Source organism: Mobula hypostoma, chromosome 17, assembly GCF_963921235.1.
Source record: "Mobula hypostoma chromosome 17, sMobHyp1.1, whole genome shotgun sequence".
In the NCBI taxonomy this organism is placed as follows: Eukaryota; Metazoa; Chordata; class Chondrichthyes; order Myliobatiformes; family Myliobatidae; genus Mobula; species Mobula hypostoma.
In genome coordinates this window covers 7779233-7800220 of record NC_086113.1, presented here as the reverse complement: position 1 = coordinate 7800220, position 20988 = coordinate 7779233, and the positions used below count along the sequence as shown (strand labels likewise).

Here is a 20988-nt window from a genome sequence, read left to right as displayed (position 1 = left end):
CAGATGTTTCAATGTCCGTGTGACAAATGAAAGTAATAAAGCTGATCCCTATCCCCTTGACTGTAAAATATATCAGAGAAAATCAGGCAGCCCCCCCCCCCCAAAAGGGTGGTACTGGCTAAGGATTAAGTCTGCTGTAACACGCACAAAATGCTGGAGGACTAGCAGGTCAGGCAACATCTACAGAGGGGAACAAACAGACAACGTTTTGGTCTGAGTCCTGATGTAGAGTCTCGGCCTAAAAAGCATCTAAAAAGTTGACTGTTTATTCATTTCCATAGATGCTGCCTGACCTGCTGAGTTCCTCCAGCATTTTGTGTGTGAATTACTCTGGATTTCCAGCATCTGTAGAATCTCTTGTGCTTATGATTTGCCGTTTCTTTTCATGCGAGTTTGCTGACAGAATGTCTGTGTACTGCCTGTAAAAGTGGTGGGAATAGATTCAAAAATAACTCTGCACACCTCTTCAGGGACCATTTCCTCTGTAAATCGTGCTTCTGCGGCAGATGTTCATGGGAAAAATAAAGCTAATCTTGCAAAATACATCGGAGAAAATAGTGCAGGCCACCAGGACGGTGATATCAGCTGAAAATATATTACCATTTAATTGGCTGGATCTTGGAATCAGATTTGAGTCTGGTCACAGACAGGTTTAGAGCTATTGAGTTAAAGATTAGTTTCCAATTTAGATGCTAAATTCAGTGGACTTGATTTGCAAACTTCAATGCTCATTTCTTTCTGACAAAATGCCTGTGCACTGCCTGTAAAGGTGGTGGGAATAACAACTTCCAAACAGAATACGTTTATAAGCTTGAAAAGGAAATGTTGTTTCGGGACATGGAAAATCAGCAGAAGAGTGGGGCTAACCGGAAAACCTCGAGACTGTTTAAGATGGTTTGAATAGCCAGCTCCTGCACTGTAATATGTTTAAACACAGGAGATTCTGCAGATGCTGGAAATCCAGAGGAACACATACAAAATGTTGGTGGAATTGAGCAGGTCAGGCAGCACCTAGGGAGTGGAATTAACAGTGGATATTTCAGGCCAAGACCTTTCAACAGGACTGGAAAGGAAGAGAGAAGAAGCCAGAATAAGAAAGTGGTTGGAGGGGAAGGAGTACAAAGTGGCAGATGATAGGTGAGATCAGGTGAGGGGGCGAAGGAGGAGGAAGTGAGAAGCTGGCAGGTGATAGGTAGAAAAGGTAAAGGGCTGAAGAAAGAAGAATCTCAAAAGAGATGAGAGTGGACCATGGGAGAAAGGGAAGGTGGAAGGGCACCAGGGGATGGTGATGGGCAGGTGAGAAGAGAAGAGCTAGAATGGGAAATGGAAAAGGAGAAAACGGGGAGGTGGAAGAAATGACCAGAAATTAGAGAGATCAATGTTGATGCTGTCAGAATATTCTGTCTTGGCTACCAAGATGGAATATGAGATGCTGCTCACATTAGCATAATATAATATCCAAGTAATAGGAACCAAACATAATATATTTGGCGACTTTTCGGAACTACGTCCTGCACTGAACAATGCCCGACTAGAGGGGGAAAAACAAAACTTATTTCTAATATGGCACAGAGAAATCAAACAAACTGCAGAAGTTAGAAATCTGAAATAAATAGAACATATGCTAGGAAATAGAAAAGACTCAGCCAGTCGGGCAGCATCTGTGGGAAAGGAAAAGGTTAATGTATCAAGTGGAAAGCTGGTGAAGAGCCAACAGCCTGAAACAAAAACTCTTTTCAACATTGAGGGCAATGGATAGGACATGGTATTGAGAGAGAAATAAGAACAATGGCAAAGAAGCTCTTGTATTAGACCTGTAAATTCAGCTCAGATGACGACAAAGAACCATTTACTCTTGATTTACCATGTCATTTTGCGCCTGCAGGTGAGCTAAATTGCTAAAAAGTTTACTTGGATTCAGCAGCACAAAGGAAGATTGCTTAATCTTCAATAATCCTCAAAAATTCCTGATAGCTTAGTAACACGCACACAAAATGCTGGCGGAACCCTGGCAGCTTAGTGTTATTTTCCTAACAATCTGAATTATCACAGCACACAAGGAAGACCTTCAGTAGATAAAAGACTTGAAGTGTTTGTACATTCATTCAAATGGCTTGTTATTACATGTAATGCATGTCATTGTAAAAGAGCTACTCTGAAGACTGTAATTTTGTATTGAAGTTAAATGTCTCACTCAAACCTCTTTGAACTTAAAACACTCACAGATGACTTCAAAGGCAAAGAAGGAAATTAAATGAAGGAAGACGGAAACTTGTCATCTGAAAACATGACAAAATGAATAACTATTTGCCCTTCTGTGCTAAGTGAAAGAAAGGATAACAGTCTCGCATACGAAATGTTACTGGCTGTTTTATTTGCAAGAGGTATATATAGCTGATAAACATTTTCTGCTGCTGTCAAAATAATAACCATGAAATTGTATGGTTAGGAACGCTTGCTCGATCATTTCAATTCAAAGTTTTTATATATAGACACAGTATGACTGTTTACCTTCTGCTGTAAGGTGACTGTAGTTTCCATTTAGAGAGTTAATGAAATGTATTTCCAATATTAGAATATCAAGAATAGCACATGACAGGCTGAATGAAAAAAATAAACTACTTAATTAACAAAAATGTCATCTGATTCAATATTTATCATTCTCTTTTTTGAGGCATTCGGAGATAAGGTAAAATGATAGGTGAAGTCTTTCTTTCAATGGAAGAACTCAAGACGAGATAATCAAACTGTCATGTACTTTTCTCATTCTTTGAAATGGATGTCATTTCATGAGTTTTTTTTCTAGAAGTAGGAAATTCAGAGATCCTGCACGACATTTCTTCTTCAACTGAAATGATCATCAAAACTACTTATCAATGTCTATTATTTCTATTAGGCCTAATATGGTGTCTCTAATTTTTACTACAGTAGACCCCCACCATTCTGGCCATAGTCTCTTCTCGCTACTGCCATCGGAAAGCAAATATAGGAGCCTTAGGTCCTACAACACCAGGTTCAGGAACAGTTATTACTCTTCAATGATCAGGCTTCTGAAGCAGTGTGATAACTTCACTCATCCCAACACTGACACGCTTTCAAGGATTCTACACAACCCTTGGTATTATTTTCTTTATTTGTATAGTTTGCCTTCTTTTGCACATTGATTGTCAGTCTTACTGTGTAGCTTTTTCATAAATTCTATTGTATTTCTTTATTTTCCTGTAAATGCCACAAGAAAATGAATATCAAGATAGTATTTAGTAATATATATGTACTATGATAGTAAATTTTACTTGGAACTTTGATTTTTCCTAACTTTCCTCTTCATTTCCCCTCAATATGTTAACCCCTGTTATGATCTAACTGTACTGTATGTGTACAATCTCCTGGTGTACAAATAAATTGATTGAGCTTATGAAAAGCAGCGTCCGTCATTAGGAACCCCCATCGCCCAGGCCATGATCTCCTCTTGCTGCTGCCCTCAGACCACCACATTCACAAACATTTATTACCTCTCAACCGTCAGGCTCCTAAGCCAAAGTAGATAACTTCACTCGCCATCTCATTGAAGTGTTCACACAACCCATGGACTCACTTTCAAGGACTCTTCTTTTCACGTTCTCAGCATTTAATGCTTATTTATTTTAATGGGGAGAACATGAGGCACCATCATGTCCTCTCTGCACTGGCAGAGGGATCCTAGAACATATCCTCAGCAGCTGCCCAAAAACCCCGGGAGAAGGCTTCTTTCACTGGCGCCATGACCGGGTGCAGAAGGCAGAGGCAGAAAGGACCTCCTTGGCCATTAACAACAGAAATCACCCCTGCCAACCCAGAAAATCCATGGCATTGTCAACGCTGGAGACCAACTACAGCTTTAGCCTAGATCACCAGCAGGCTTGTTTGCCACAGCGCCTGACTGGCAACTGAAAGTTGGGGTGGAGGGCATGATGCAAGCCTGCAGGGCTGGGGTGTAGAGGTTCTGTTGGCTGCTCGCTGTACAGAACCTACTCTCTCCTTAGCTGCAAAGAAAAGAGCCATCAGGACGGTCACAGAGGGTGCTGAGCGATCCTCCAGTTGGTTGTGGATCAAGAGGTGTGACCCGTGGGCAGTCCTGAAGGGTCTTGGCCTGACACGTTAGCTGTTTACTCTTTTCCATAGTTGCTACCTGGCCTGCCGAGTTCTTCCAGCATTTTGTGTGTGTGTTACTGTGGACCAATGCTGCTGGGACAAATGCCAGGGTCTGATCAGCCCTGGCAGGGTTGCCTGGGCGAGAGAGTCTGATGTTGAAAGTCCTAAAACACCAGACGACCCCAGGTTACATCACTAGTGATGTGTCCCTGCACATTCTAGTATTTATCTCAGCATCTTTTTGCAGTTGCACAGTTAGGTGCCTTAAGCACGCTGGTTGATCGCCCAAGCTGGCGCGGTCTTTAATTGATTCCATTATGGTTATTATTCGATTGCGCATTTATTGAGTACGTCCGCAAGAAAATGTGTCTCAGGGTTGTATATGGTGACACATGTGCACTTTGATAATAAATTTAGTTAGAACTTTGAAAAACTGTACATAAGCTAGGACTGACAAGTAACCAATGTGCAAAGTGTGTACAATCTCCCAGTGCTACATCGGCCTTTGTCCAAATGTCAGCCAGGACTGATCACTGGTACACCACACATCTCTGGGGGCACTGCAATGATGGTGATACTCTTCCTCATGCATTTAACTTGGAGGATATAATGAGAACTTTTATGAAGGAGCACTTGGAAAGATGAAAATCTATCTGAGATGCAGCAACACAGTGACAGATAATCAATGTCAATAGCAATTTGGATCATCTTTTACACTTACTCTTATGTTTCACCCTCCGGTAAAAGAACAATTTGACAATTTATTAACTCTGATGGTGAACTGAAGGGCAGTTCTCAGTCCATGGCAGTAACCTTCCTTTTTGATACACCACGGCAACAGGCCCTGCCAGCCCAACGAGCCCGTGCCTCCCAATTACACCCACGTGACCAATTAACCTCCTAACCTGTCTGCATGTCTTCTGGAATGCACATTCGAGGATGTGCTGGGGGTAGCCCACGAATGTCGCCATGCTTCCAGAGCCAACACAACATGCACACAATTTACTAACACTAACCCACACATCTTTGGACTGTGGGAGGAAACTGGAGCATCCAGAGTAAACCCACGTGGTCATGGGGAGAACGTATAAACTCCTTATAGAGGGTGGCGGGAATACAGCCCAGCTCGCTGGGTACTGTAAAGCATTGTGCTACACTACACTACCATGCCACCCCATTGCTGGAAGTGCATGGAGTCTCCTGTCACATGTCAATGAGACTTGCATCACATTTCCAGACAAGTTAAGGCAGTGAACTGACAAAAAACTCAGAGGAAATTCTGGAGCAATTCTTCACCTAGGCTTGTAGTGCGTTCCCTCTCTCACCACCACCAAAGGCCCTAAACAGCACTTCCAGTTGAGGCCATGACTCACATGCACCTCTTCCAACCTTATTTTTTTCTGTCCAGTGCTCTCAGGACACCAAGCACTGACAGGGCAACAGCGTTACTAAGTACCTGCATACCTTTGGCTGTCCACTCAATCTATGCCTCTTATAACCTTGTAGACCTCTATCAAGTCACCTCTCATCCTCCTTCAATAGGAACTCGTATACAAAGGGCCCGTAGGATTTCTGAGGGTCCCTACCACCCACCCTACAATCTCTTTGACTCACGACGGTCAGAAAGGAGGGATAGAGAGCATCAGGACGAGGACTGCCAGACTGGGTAACAGCTTCTTCCCTCAGGCTGACAGACTAATGAGTACCCTGCCACCACTGAGGTCTCGTCACTAGGACAGCGAGCTGTTTATTCTTTACCTTATGCTGCACACTACATGCAATGCATTTTATTTTATTAACATATTTAAGGTAATATTTTGTTTAGCAGGCTGTGTGTGATATATGTTTTGTGCGTACATCATGGTCTGGAGAAACAATGTTTCGTTTGATTGTACAATCAGAAGATAATAAACCTGAACTTTAACTAAAGAGAACTTGTTGAATTCAATGTTAAGCCCATTGGTCTAATGGATGGTAACCGTTTCTTTCCTTTGTTTTGGACAAGTGGAGGAAGCAGGAGGCAGGAAGCAGGGGACTGGGACACCAAAATGGAACTGACAATACAATGGCTGGAATTTATATTTTTTATTCCATTCCTACCCTGGCTTTCTGGGTAGTGGGGTGGAGATACTTCTCCAACAAAGGTGTAAGGCGCTCCTTCTCTCTGCTAGCCTGCAGGTCACCCTTCGGCACGATGTAGCACCTGATTATCCCCATGATCAGGGTCATGTGAAGTCATGGGATCAGGTGGTGCACGGTTGTATGAACAGCTGGTGCATATCACAAGACCTGGTTATGCGACCACTGACGCCAGGCAGACAATCTCTGAAGAGTATCGATAATGGCTGGGGTCACCTGTCCTGTAATGACACTGCCCAGAGAGCAGCAATGGCAAACCACTTCTGCAGAAAAATTTACCGAGCACAATCATGGTCATGGAAAGATGATGATTGCCCACGTTATACAACATGGCACAGAACCAACGAACAATTGCTTGCATAACAATCCCACTATCATTTTGAAATTCATTTTCTTCTTCATCCAAACTCTACTTCTTTTTTTCTTTCCCAATCTTCTTTATTTGCATCTTAAAAATATTTACTTGGAATGTTTTTCAGCTCAACAAACTGAAATATTAACTCTGTTTCTTTATCTATAGGCGCCTCCTCTCTGCCGAACAAATCTAGTATAATCTGGCTTATTTCAACACTTGCAATATATATGGTACTAATTTCAGTAAATAAAGCAAAGCCTTTTAAGTAACATCTTCCAAATTGTACACCAATATATCCCTCACAATCTTGAGAAGATAGTGATTGCAACCACATTTCCACATTTTAGAACATAGAACACAGAACAGTAAAAGCTCTTTGGCCCACAATATTGTGCCAGCATTTTGACCTATTGTAAGGTCTATCTAACTCTACCCTTTTTCCTAAAAGTTTCTCTTTCAATCATTTTCTTTTCAGTCGTATGCCTATCCAGGAGTCCACGTTTTTAAGGAATCAATGGTAAATACTCAAACATGTAAGTATAATGGAAGGAAACACTTGGGTATTAAATTTGTATTTTAAACAGAAATTGAGAGTTATTACTGAGTTCTAATCAATACCTTCATGAAACTGACAGTATTCCATCCACAAAATGCTGGAGGAACTCAGTAGTTTAGGCAGCATCTACGGAGAGGAATAAACAGTTGACACTTGGGGCCGAGATCCTTCTTTAAGACTATTGAAGTTGATCGAGTCCTGACGAAGGGTCTTGCCCTGAAATGTTGGCTGTTTATTCCTCTCTATAGATGCTGCCTGACTTGCTGAGTTCCTCCAGCACCTTGTATGTCTTACTCCAGATTTCCTTGTATTTACGGTCTCCCATTTTCTTTCCTGAAAGGAAGGATCTGCCCGCTTCCTTGAAGGTACTGTTTTCAACAATAAAGGAACGGAAGAGAGCCACTTACGGCTGGCACAGCTTGATGAGGTCCTGGTCAGTCGTGCCGGGAGGCAGGCCTCTGATGTAGAGATTCGTCTTGCTCAGCTGTTCAGCACCACTGTTGTTGCTGCTGTTTGTGCTTGGACTGGGGGGAGCCATAGGGTGGGGGGCTGGTGCATAGGATTGCTGAAATTCAAAAAGTTGCAAACACATGAGAAATCAGTTCCCCCATTTATTGTTCAATGATATTTATCCCCCACATGAAGCATACTTGCTAGAAACTGTCATGCCTCCGAGAAGCAGCACCCACATCAAGGACCCCCACCACCTAGGACATGCCCTCTAGTAACTCTTTACATGTATACAGTGGAGAGCGTTCCAATTGGTTGCATCACCATCTGGTACGGAGGGGCCACTGTACAGGATCAGAAAAAGCCGCCCAGGGTTGTAAGCTTGGCCAGCTCCATCATGGGCACCAGACTCCCCAACGGTGCGAAAATCTTCAAAAGGCGATGCCTCAAAAAGGCAAGATCTATCATGCAGGACCCTGACCAAGACATGCTCTCTTCTCATTACTACCATCAGAGAGGAGCTACACAAGCCCAAAGACACACAGCTTCTTCCCCTCCACCATTAGTCAATTAACCCATGAACACCTCTTCCATATTTATTTTCTTATTGATGAAGAGATACAGCACAGAATAGGCCCTTCTGGCCATTCAAGTTGTGCCAATTTAACCCTCACCTAATCACGGGACAATTTACATTGACCAATTAACCTACTAACCGGAACATCTTTGGACTGTAGGAGGAAACCAGAGCAAACCCACACATTCCACGGGGAGAACGTACAAAGTCCTCACAGAGGGCGCCAGGAGTGAACTCCCAAGTTCTGACGCCCCGAGCTGTAATAGTCTTGAGCTAACTGCTGTGACACAATGGTGCAGCAGCTCTCTTGATATATATTTCTTTTTGTAATTTATTTTGTATTTTATGTATTGCATTGTACTGCACAACACACTTCACAACATATGTCAGTGATAATAAGCCTGACTCTGACTCAGAGACCCTGTCATTTTTACATTGGTAGTGTATTCTCCAGAGCTCGCACAGCACTCTTGCCTGATTCCAGGTTAATTTGGTAACTTTTTCCATTTCATGAACATTTCCTATAACAAGTCAGCAAAGGATACTCCCAAGTCAAGTGCAATGATAGTTAGCTGGAAAGTCATTTCTACTATGCATTGACAAAATCATTTAAACACAACATTAAGAGATCAGGGAGACAGTTCCATTTCTCATCAGAACGGCATTTCTATTCTTTCAGTCATGCTCTTCTTACAACCTCTCTGATTATCAAGGATTATGCGATGGATTTCTATGAAACTGGGCCAATTAGGAGTCTTGAACAAAGATACCTCAAACTGTGTCGCTGGAGACTTTGATCTCACCAGTCTGGCTTTGAACGCTTTATGATTGAAGTATTATTCTAACTATCTAAAATGCCGAGTCTCCAAAGATAGACTCATATTTGAATAACAAAATAATTTTTTTGATGTTTTACTCTAGTTAACTTTTAACATATACCCTCAATAGCTTGAGAACCTTTACTCTTTTTTTCTGTTTGACAATTCTAATTAATAAATTGTATGGCTAACTCCATACATGAAAGCAGGTAGGGAGAATATAATGATCACCCATCCATTAATTTAATAAACTCAGTACATAATGTATGCATCTCCATTTTCTCTGATTCAAGTGAATCTTAATAAGATCGACTTTTTCAACAATGTCTTAAAAAGCTCAAGTAAAATGTATTGTTCAAGTTCAAGTTTATTATCATTCAACCATATACCAAACCAAACAATGTTCCTACAAAGCAAGGTGCACAATAACTCACACACAACACATAAAGTAATATTACTACAAATCAATTAACAAATAATAAAATATATTCCAGAAGATTGACATTTAGCACGAGGTGCATTTATGACACAAGTTAAAAAGTAAACAGTAGAACGTTACAGGCACTTCATAAGTGAGGAGGCTTGGATGGTGATAGGAAGTATCAAGGCCTAGGGTAAGAAGATGTTTCTCATCCTGACAGTCTTTATCCTAATTCTACGATACCTCCTGTCTGATGGTAGCGGGTCAAAGAGATTGTGGGACAGATGGGAGAGATACTTGGCTATGCTAAGGGACTTGCATTCACAGCACTCCTGATAAATATTGCAAAAAAAGTTAATTAGCAGTTTTTCATGAAAATAATACCCTTTAAATTTAAACAGTGTATATTTATTTTGCAACAAGCTCTGGGGTATATTTGCAATCAGTGCTTGGTGGTCTTGGGTTGCATTTTTATCTGTCTATCATAGGAAACGCTCTCCATACCATTGAGCACATCTACAAGGGGTGTTGCCACAAGAAAGCAGCATCCATTATCAACAACCCTCACCATCCAGGCCATCAAGAAGGAGGTACCGGAGCCTTAGGTCCCACACTACCAGTTTCAAGAACAGTTAACCATCAGGCTCCTGAACCAGCGTGGATAACTTCACTCGCCTCAACAATAAACTGATTCCACAACGGATTAACTCTATTTCAAAGACTCTACAACTCATGTTCTCAATATTATTTATTATAATCACTATTAGTATTTTTTTTTGTATTTGTACAGTTTGTCTTTTGCACATTCATAGATTGTCCATCTTTGTGTGTAGTTTTTCATTGATTCCATTGTGTTTCTTTGTACCTACTGTGAGTGCCTGCAAGAAAATGAATCTCAGGGTAGTATGCATTGACATAAAAAGTACTTTGATAATAAATTTACTTTGAGATAGTGAATAAAGCTGGTAAAGTGGGTCAGATTGCAATCAAGTATTGTGCTTAATGTATAAAATTTAAGACTAAAACACAGCTACAGTATCAAGAAAATCTATCAGGAATTGACCTACTCAGTTATAGGGTAAGAATGTAACAGATCTACTCTGAAATTATTCAGTGACTTGTGTCTGCTCTGCTGACATCAAGGAAAGGTAACTGAAACAGTTGCCGTATTATTGCTTCTTGTCATTTTAGTATAACAGGAGGATTTTCCCCACAGGATTGCAGCTCTAGTTCTGAACAATTTGAAACATGTTGGCCCTTTTAGTAGCTTGTGAGAAAGAACTACTTAGAAGTTACCCATTTCACAGTCATGCCATGTTTTTCAATCAAGACAGTGTCAAGAAAGCTCAACTGAGCGAGTCAGATTTGCCTGAATTTCAATTGTTTAAACACATTCAAAATCTCTGCTTCTGGGTGGTCTGAAAGAACACTTCCCCAGAGCTCAGACTTCATTCTTGTCCAAAAAAAATAAGCTTATATTGATAGTCATTGACTATTTTCTAAACGAGAAAATTGGAGGTTCAAAAGGACTTGGGAGACATACTGCAGAATTCCCTAAACATTAACTTGCAGAAGGTAGTAAGGAAGGCAAATGCAATATTAGCATTCGTTTCCAGAGGACTAGAATATAAAAGCAAGGATGTGATGCTGAATCTTTATTGGTCAGACTGCACTTTAAGTATTGTGAGCAGTTTTGAGTCTTTCGTCGAAGAAAGGATGTGCTGGCTTTGTGAGAGTGCAGAGGAGATTGAAAAAAACAATCCCAGGAATTAAAAGATTAAAGCTCCATTTGATAAGATTAGGGTAGATTGGGAACAGGAATTGGGGTTTACCATTTCCGTGAATGACTGGGGGCAGATTTTACAATTAGTCAATACTTCCTCTATCTGTGCTAAATATTTCCTAATTCAATTTAAAGTTGTTCATAGAGCACATATGTCCAAAGATAAGTTAGCGCGCTTTTATTCTCATATTAATCCTTTTTGTGATAGATGTCCGGGGCAGATAGCCTCTTTAACTCATATGTTTTGGTCTTGCCCTACTTTGGAAACTTTTTGGAGAGACATTTTTAATATTATCTCCAAGGTATTGAATATAGATATCTCTCCTCACCCTATTACCGCTATCTTTGGACTACCTAAAATTTCCAGTAATCTTTCCCCTTCAGCCCGTAGAATGATTGCATTTCTTACTTTAATGGCGAAAAGATGTATCTTACAACATTGGAAAGAGCTTAATGCTCCAACTGCCTTTTTTTGGTTTTCTCAGACGATATTATGCTTGAATTTGGAGAAAATTAGAAGCAATCTTTATGACTCCTCATTTAAATTTGAACAGACTTGGAGATCTTTTATTCAATATTTTCATTAAATGTAATATATACCCTTCTTGTTTTTTTTTACTGTTTTTAATAGAGGTCAGGATTGAGGACGTGATTTTAAGTTTAACTCTGTTTGGTTTCAAGTTAGCCCATTGCTTTGCTTTGCTTTTAGTTAGTTGCACGGTGGGTTTTTTTTGGGGGGGGGGTTCCCTTTTCTCTATTGATATATATATATAAAAATTAGTATACTATTATGTTACCTTGGTATGTTATGTTTAAATTACATTGTTTGTAGTATTTTTTTTGTATTAATATCTTCTGTAATTTTATTATATTCTAACAGTGTATTAGTGTCTATATGGCTTACCTTTTTGTATACTTATTCAATAAAAAGATTTAAAAAGAAAGAGAGAGAGTGCAGAGGAGATTGAAAAAAACAATCCCAGGAATTAAAAGATTAAAGTATGAGGAGCGTTTGATGGCTCTAGGCTAAACAAGCTAGAGTTTAGAACAAGGGTTCTCAACCTGGTATCCATGGGCAGCTTAATAGTATTGGTCCACTGCGAAAAAGAGGTTGGGAACCCCTGGATTAGAAGAATGAGGTGGGGGGGGGGGGAGAGCAGAACTCATTGAAACCTACTGAATATTGAAAATAAATAAATCAGCCAAGATCGAAAGACAGGGCAGACTCAATGGGCCGGTTGGCCTAATTCTGTTCCTACATCTTATGATCTAAGGTCCATAGTTGATAACTTTACAAGTATTTTGAAATGCACCTTCAACATTTATTTGAAATGAGAAAATATCAGAAAAGAACTTGAATAGAAAGCATTGCACTGAAGTAGAATGACATCGGCCGCAGAAACCACAACTATATGTTCAGCTTTCATCTTTTAGCTTTATTTGTAATTATTCTAACCGCATTGCTAAACAGACATTAATACCTACATTGGTTTTTTTTTGTGCTTCATATTCCATCTGAAAAACAAGCAGGCTGTGTACTATGACACTTCTACCCTGCCCAGGATGGGGTCTGGAAATCGATCTACCTTTATGCGCCCCAGAATTGCCATCCTCTCCTCTTTTGTAATATTTATATGTTTCTAGACATCACAGTTCTCTCCCCTGCATTCCATAGCTCCCAGGACTTTACAGTCGAGAAGTATTCATTTAAGACCTTGCTCACCTACCATGACTCCACACATGGATGACCAAACTAATCCTTAAGAGGACCTGTTCTCTCCATAGTTACACCTTCGCTATTGATCTACAGTACTGTGCAAAGGTTTTGGGCACATATATGTAGCCTAATATTTCTGCGTGGTACTGTATTTGTTGATGTGGAGGGGAGAGCGAGTTTGTAAATATGGCTGGAGTGCAGGGTGCTGGGAATGGACGTTGGGATGTTGGTGGAGTGCCACGGGAGGGGTGTGGGACAAGTGGCAGAGAGGCAGTGCCAGGGTCTGGGTGGTGGGGGGGGGTGCCGTACAGGTGCAAACACACCCAGCCTGAAACACCAGGCAAGATCACTAAATCCCAAAGCCATCAGTTTATTGATTATAAATGAATGTCTCTCTGGTGCTTCCCGTTCCTTCCCCCTCCCCTCTCCTTTCTCCCAACCATGATGCCCTTTCCTTGCTCCCTTCCCACTTTCAGTCCACAATAGGGACCCATATCAGAACCAGGTTTATCATCACTCACATATGTCATAAAGTTTGTTTTTCTTTTGCAGCGGTAGTACACTGCAATACATAAAATTACTACAGTATTATGTAAAAGTCTTAGTCAGCACACTTTCATAATATATACTGCATGTGCCTGAGAATTTTGCACACTGTTGCAGCATCTCTTTTAATTTTCCTTTGTCTGCCAAAGTCATCTCCTGTTCTCTTTCTACCTTACGATTTCCCTTTCCAGTGAAGCAGAGTTTGGCCATTTAACCCCGGAGACTGCTCTGCCTATCCATCATGGCTGATTTATTATCCCTCTCAACCCCATTCTCCTGCCTTCTCCCTCTAAACTTTGATGCCCTCACTAATCAAGATCTTTCTGCTTTCTTTGCAAAGTAGCTCCCTGTTAGAATTTCAGCCAAACCAGATGATGAAGAAGTACTTTCACATCCCTTAAACTCCTCAAGGAATTTGATTGATCCCAGTAGTCTTCAATTCCTTTTGTTTCCTGACTAACGGGACAATATTCCTCATCAGAGTTTTCTAATCGTGCCCACCTTGTCCTTCACTCTGAAATAAATCTATTGCTGTCAAATTCTCTGTATCTCATGTTGAAAAGCCTCCCCTTGCAGGATTTCCCCTTACTTGCTAACAGCCTTTCCTAATCATTCTCACGTAAGGAGGAAGTTCAAATTCAAGTTCCGGTTTATTATCATTCTAATGCATACGTGTACAGTATGGCACTAAACAAAACAACTTTCCCCCAGACCAAGACAGTACATATAACTCACACACAGCACATAAAGTAATTTCACAACAAATAAATAAATAAACAGTAAAATATATTCATACAAGATTAACATTTATCAGGTGTATTTACGACACAAGTTAAAAAAGTAAGCAGGGTAACACTACTGGTGCTTGATAAGTGATGAGACCAGGGTGGAGGCAGGGATCTGAGTCGTCTCTCTGCCTGGGGGTAGAAGCCGCTTCCCATCCTAACAGCCAGAGGGTGCTGGATCTGTGGAATTTGCTCCCACAGAGAGCAGTGGAAACCATATGCTGGATGCACTTAAGGCAGAGACCGATAGCTTCTTGACTGGTGAAGAAGTAAAGGGTTACAGGGAGAAGACAGGGAAATGAGGCTGGAAGGAATTATCCATAATTAAATGGTGGAGCAAACTCAATGGGCCGAATGACCTATATTTTATGGTCTGATGGCGTTTCTCAACAGTCTGATCAGAACGGAATGATGTAAAAAGGGGCTTTCAAAAGCCATACAAAAGGAACCATCCAAATGGCAAGAACAGGTTGTTGTTCCTTCATGTCCATGTAAATATATAAAAAGAACAAAATTGAAGCACTGTAACTACATCACCATTTGCTTTCACCGAGATCAATATTTTGCAATTGCTTCTCAACGCTTCTTGAAGATTCACAATTCAAGATTGTTTAATGTCATTTCTCTTTAATAAATTCACATAAGGGACAAATGTACAACTTCAAACAATTTAATATTTATTTTCTCCTACTAGTATTTGTTCTCCTATTACACAAAAAATAATAAAAGTAGCATTGCGCGCCAAAATTAAAATGATATGTGTAGGCACCAGATTTTGACCAGTACCACTCCAAACAAGTTGACAAGAGAGGAATAAAAGATACACATAAATACAAATTTATATTACTGATAGGCCAATATGATTCATGTATTGTGTGTGTAAGATATATGTACTGTGTTGTGCACCTTGGTGTGGAGGAACGTTGTTTCATTTCGTGGTATACATATTGAATGACTATAAACTTGGACTTGAAGTTGATAAAAAAAACTAATATAATTATTCATCACTCAATTTGTTCTCATTTATTCCTTGATGAATTATTATTCTCTTCCTTTTTCTTGACCAAAGCCCATTCTCGTTAAGTTAATCATGCAGTTTAGGGTAATGAGTGGAATGCTGTACTTCTGTAATGTTCTCTTGGCTCTTTGCAAGTGGATACCTATATCAGGATCAGACCAAGCAATACCAAACAAATACAAAACACTTCAGTTACCACTATTTCACTACCTTTGCTCCTTTTTTAGCCTCAGAATTGTTGCTGTCTTATTTGCACTATTTTTGTTTTATATATATACTAAAAAAGACGTCAGTCTAGTGATCTGAAGGTCGCTAGTTCGAGCCTCAGCAGAGGCAGCATGTTGTGTCCTTGAGCAAAACACTTAACCAGACATTGCTCTGCGATGACACCAGTGCCAAGCTCTATCGGCCCTAGTGCCCTTCCCTTGGACAACATCGTGGTGTGGAGAGGGGAGACTTGCAGCATGAGCAACTGCTGGTCTTCCATACAACCTTGCCCAGGCCTGCGCCCTGGAAACCTTCCAAGCTGCAAATCCATGGTCTCACGAGACTAATGGATGCCTATATATACATACTAAAAAACATATCGATACACACTAAAAAATATAAATACACACACACACACATATATATATACACATACACATTATTTATACATAAATAGGTAAGATAGCTTAGGATGCTGGTGAATATTGGCAGCTTGGGCTGAGGTGTTTGATACTGTGGTGTTTGCCGAGCTTGGCAATTAGCTTGCAGACGTTTCATCACCAGTCAAGGTGACATCCTCAGTGCGCAGTTATTGTTTTTCTCTGGGGATGTTCGCTTTTATATAGCCGCCTGTTTGCTTGCCTTGGTTCTGATTGGCTACCCTTTCATTCGACCTTTGAATGAGAAACAGAAAACATAGAAATTCTATCGGTTTGCATTTCTTTAGCTTGAGGGGATGAGTTGAGAGGACGTGAGCAATCAATTTGTTTACGGGAACACAAACTGGTGGCACAGTGAAATGATCCACTGTCCCTGATCTCGGTATGTGAAGACAGGGAAGGAGACACCACTTTCACTGGGACACCGTGGAGGTTCTGGTGCAAGCAAACACAAAGCAGGCATGATAATTTTTAGAAGTGTGGTTCTCTTCTGATTACTCTGTAAACAACCATATCGAAATAGACACCATCTACATACCCCTAAGAGCCAAAGAAACGTGAGCCAATAGAATTCATAGGTCAACTATCGGGGTAGCCAATCAGGATTGAGGCAAGCAAATGGAGGCTTCAACTAGCGATGAAACACCTACAAGCTAACCGCCAAGCTTGGCGAACACCACAACATCATATGTACAGAGATTGACTGTATGTCCATAATGTGACGCTCGGCACAGGAGTATCTGTACATAAGGTGACTCTGTCAGGAAATGATAAATAGTGGTGGCTGGGGGTGTTGTGGGTTGGGTTACTGGGTGGAGGTGTTGATCATGCTTACAGCTTAGGGAAAGTAACTGTTTTGAGCCTGGTTGTCCAGGCATGGATGCTATGTAGCCTCCTCCCTGATGGGAGTGGGACAAACAATCCATGAGCAGGGTGGGTGGGTACGTTTATGATGTTACTCGCCTTTTAGAATTACAACTCTGTAACGAGAAATGAACTTCCTCTAAAATCAAGCACCATTCCGTTTGATGAGTTGGTATTCAGAATGCCAGAATTAATTTTTGTAATGGATACAAATAACCAAAAGGAATAGGTGTCTACCGTTACTGTTCACTTCAGCGGTTTTGTTCTCTGCATACAATTTGTCTTTAAAACAACAAAGACATTTTGTCTGTGCTATTATCAGTTGAGCTGTCTAGAATCACAGTTTAGATTCACAGCTCTACAAAGTATTAACAAAACAAATTTACATCAGTAAGTGTGATGAAGATGGCAAGATTTCTTTCTTTATGACTCTCCGTATGATTAAGCTGAACATATTTAGTGAAAAATCAGTTGCATGCATGCTATTATATTTTCAACACCGCGTCATGTGCTGGTTGAGAGCCAACTTTTGATAAAATAATCAGCACACGGCCCAATTAGGAAGACACATTTCATTCAACATGACATTAAAAGAAAGAGCTAATTTTAGTAAACTGTCCAAATATATTTAACATCTAAGATATTTCAACATTTAAAAGAGCAGGTCCTCAGGACTCATGCTAACAGGTTCAAAGTACAAAGTAAAAATAAATGTTATTATCAAATTACATATATGTCATCATATACAACCCCAATATTCATTTTCTTACTCGATAAATCTATAGAATAACAACCATAACAGAATCAACGAAAGACCAGCCATCTGGTGTGATCAACCAGAGTGCAGAAGACAACAAAACATTTACATGCTAATAAATAAGTACACAATGAATATCGAGAACATGAGATGAAGAGTCCTTGAAAGTTGGTTATGGGAACATTTCAATGCTGGGGCGAGTGAAGTTGTATATGGTGACACATATGTACTTGAACAACAACTGTAATTTGAACTTTAAACTTGGGTAACTACATAGATGGGAGGGATATGGAGGGCTATGGTCCAAATGCAGGTTGATGGGACTAGGCAGAATAATAGTTTGGTAAGGTCTAGATAGGCCGAAGGGCCAGTTTCTGTGTTGTAGTGCTCTGTGACTCTATGACATACACTCTGTAATATACTGGCTGTGAACGACAGTTTAATTTCAAGAACAAAAGAACTAGTGTGGAATTTCAACTACAAACACGTTTGTAATATAGTATTTTTCAACATTCCAGATGCCTCAGAAGGCTCAAGGAATTAAGGCAGCAAAAGTTGGGAAGCCAAGTCATGAAAGACTTAATGTAACAAAAATAACAGTAGGTCTTAATTGCTCTTGGAGCCTGTTGTTCTTTCACCCACCACTGTGTCAAGACCACAAAGATCAAGGAAACATGCAGCATAGAAGAGAAATATTTAACCTCCCATGCCTTTGCTAGTTCTTTGAAAGAGTTACCCAAAATCCACCGCTCTTCCTCCACAGTCGTGAAGATGTTATTTTGTTCAAACATATCTAAAGCTCTGTTACAGACTTCCACAATGTACAAGAAGCTCTTTGGTCTACCACACTTGCCATTGCACCCAACTGCACCGATCCTGTTTATTCACAATGGGGTCATACTACACGGGCACGGAGGTTTCACAGTTAGTGTAATACATTTTTGCACCAGCAATCAGACAACTACGGTTCAGTTCCCACTGCTGTCTAAAAGGAGTTTGTATGTTCTCCCTGCGACTGCATGGGTTTCTTCCGGCTGTTCCAGTTTCCTCCCATGTTCCAAAGACGTCAGAAGTTAAAGTCAAAGTACATTTATTATCCAATGATGTATTTTATATGGAACCTTGAGGTTCATCTCCTTACTGGCGGTCAGAAAACAAAGAAACCTAAAAGAACCCATTAAAAAAAAACCGTCAATGTGCGTAAAGGACAAAAGCAAGCAAACAACTGAAGATCACGAAAGCGAGTCCCCAGCCACGAAAGCCAGTCATCACTGTAGCTGATCCAACAGCCCGTTAGTTACAGACTACCGCTTCAGTTCGGCACAGAGACGAGTAACCTTGTGGAGTAGCAAGCTGAACCTCAGCCCAACCCTCACCTCTGGCCCTGACATCCTGAACTTTTCCAATCTGGCCCGGGGCATAGCTTGTCCAAATCTCAGGTTGCTCCACACGCACGGATGTGGACACTGCCATTTCATTCGCTGCTGGGCCTGGGCCCCACTACCCTGATTCAGCCCACACTCGACCTTTCCAACTCGACCTGGTGCATAAATCGATCAAACCTCAGGTCGTATGGGTTAAGGTTCATAAACTGTAGGCCGGCTATGTTGCCGCTGGAAGCGAGGTGACACATGAGAGCTGCCTCCAACATTTCTTCAGACTGTGTTGGTCATTGGTTCTCCAGTTTCCTCTCACATTCCAGAGAGACATGGTTCAGGTCAGTCAGTGGTGGGCACACTATGTCAGCACCAGGCGAATGGTGACAAGTGCGGGGTGCCCAGCACAATCCGCACTGATTTGCTTTGATGTAAACAGCACATTTCACTGTGTGTTTCGACGTACATGTGACAAATAAAGCTAATCGTTAATCTTAAATGCTTGGCATCATCTGTCTCCATTTCTGTAATCTCATCTAAACCCCTTCGGTCACATAGGAATAACTGGGCTGTGCAGGCTCATTGGGCCAGAAGGCCCCGTTGCTCTTCTCTATCTCGAAATAAAAATAATAAATAGAGATCATCAACACTGACTACAGCCCTGTCATTTGCTGTGTATGTCCTACCCTTGTTTGCTCGCCCAAAATTCATCAGCTCACATTTACACTTGAATCGCGTCTCCATCCTTTCAGGAACTGCATTAAAAGAAAGCTCATCTACACTCGATAAGATCTGAACTTTCCTGTGTGCACTAAATGGAAAATAATCACCTGTCCATTGATTACAATTACAGCAACATTTCCTACATCAGCCAAAAGCGGACTTCCTGGTTGTCAAACATTTCAATTCTTATTCCCACTCCGACATGTCATTCCATAGCCTCCTCTTGTGCAAAATGAGGCCATCCACAGCGTGGAGAAGCAACAGCTTATATTCTGTCTAGGTAGCCTACAACCTGATAGCACGAATATTGATTTTTCCTACTGGTAAAGAAAAAATCTCTCCCCCTCCTCTCCTTATCTATTCCCCATCTGGCCCTTGCCACTTGACACCTGCCTATCACCTCCCTATGTGTCTCCTCCTCCTTCCCTTTTTCCTATGGCCCACTCTCCTCTCCTATCAGATTTCTTCCTCTCCAGCCCTTGACCTTTGCCACCCACCAAGCTTTACCTATCACCTTCTAGCTATCCTCCTTCCCCTCCATGCAATCTTTTTATTCTGGCGTGTTCTCCCTTCCTTTCCAGTCCTGAAGAAGGGTCTCGGCTAGAAGCATTGACTGATTTTTCATTTTCATAGATGTTACTAATGTTTCCTTCAGTTTGGTGTTACCCCCTTCAGAAAAAAATACACAGATCCTAGCGATTCATCCTCTGTCACTTTGTACCATAGTCAATCTCCTGTTATCTCATTCAACCATATACATGTGCATCAGCAAATGAAACAATGTTCCTCCAGACCAAAGTGCACAAAGTCAGAGCCGTCTCTATTTCCTGAGGAGACTGAGGTCCTTTAACATCTGCCGTACGATGCTGAGGATGTTCTACGAGTCTGTGGTGACCAGTGCTATCATGTTTGCTGTTGTGTGCTGGGGCAGCAGACACCAACAGAATCAACAAACTCATTCGTGTAAGGTCAGTGATGTTGTGGGGATGGAACTGGACTCTCTGACGGTGGTGTCTGAAAACAGGATGCTGTCCAAGTTGCATGCCATCTTGGACAATGTCTCCCATCCACTACATAACGTACTGGGTGGGCAACAGGAGTACATTCAGCCAGAGACTCATTCCACCGAGATGCAGCACAGAGCGTCATAGGAAGTCATTCCTGCCTGTGGCCATCAAACTTTACAACTCCTCCCTTGGAGGGTCAGACACCCTGAGCCAATAGGCTGGTCCTGGACTTATTTCCTGACATAATTTACATATTGCTATTTAATTATTTATGGTTTTATTACTATTTAATTATTTATGGTGCAACTTTATTAATCC

General features: G+C 41.0%; 1 protein-coding gene across 12 annotated transcripts in view; it reads right to left on the bottom strand.

Annotated features, from left to right (window-relative positions):
* LOC134357816 (RNA-binding motif, single-stranded-interacting protein 3) overlaps positions 1-20988 on the bottom strand; it is a 1318209-nt gene that overhangs the window by 516058 nt on the left and 781163 nt on the right. For all 12 annotated transcript variants that reach the window (XM_063069497.1, XM_063069500.1, XM_063069498.1 and 9 more), the window contains one exon: positions 7589-7746. In XM_063069497.1, coding sequence (XP_062925567.1) covers positions 7589-7746 — 158 coding nt within the window. The remainder of the gene's footprint in view (positions 1-7588; positions 7747-20988) is intronic.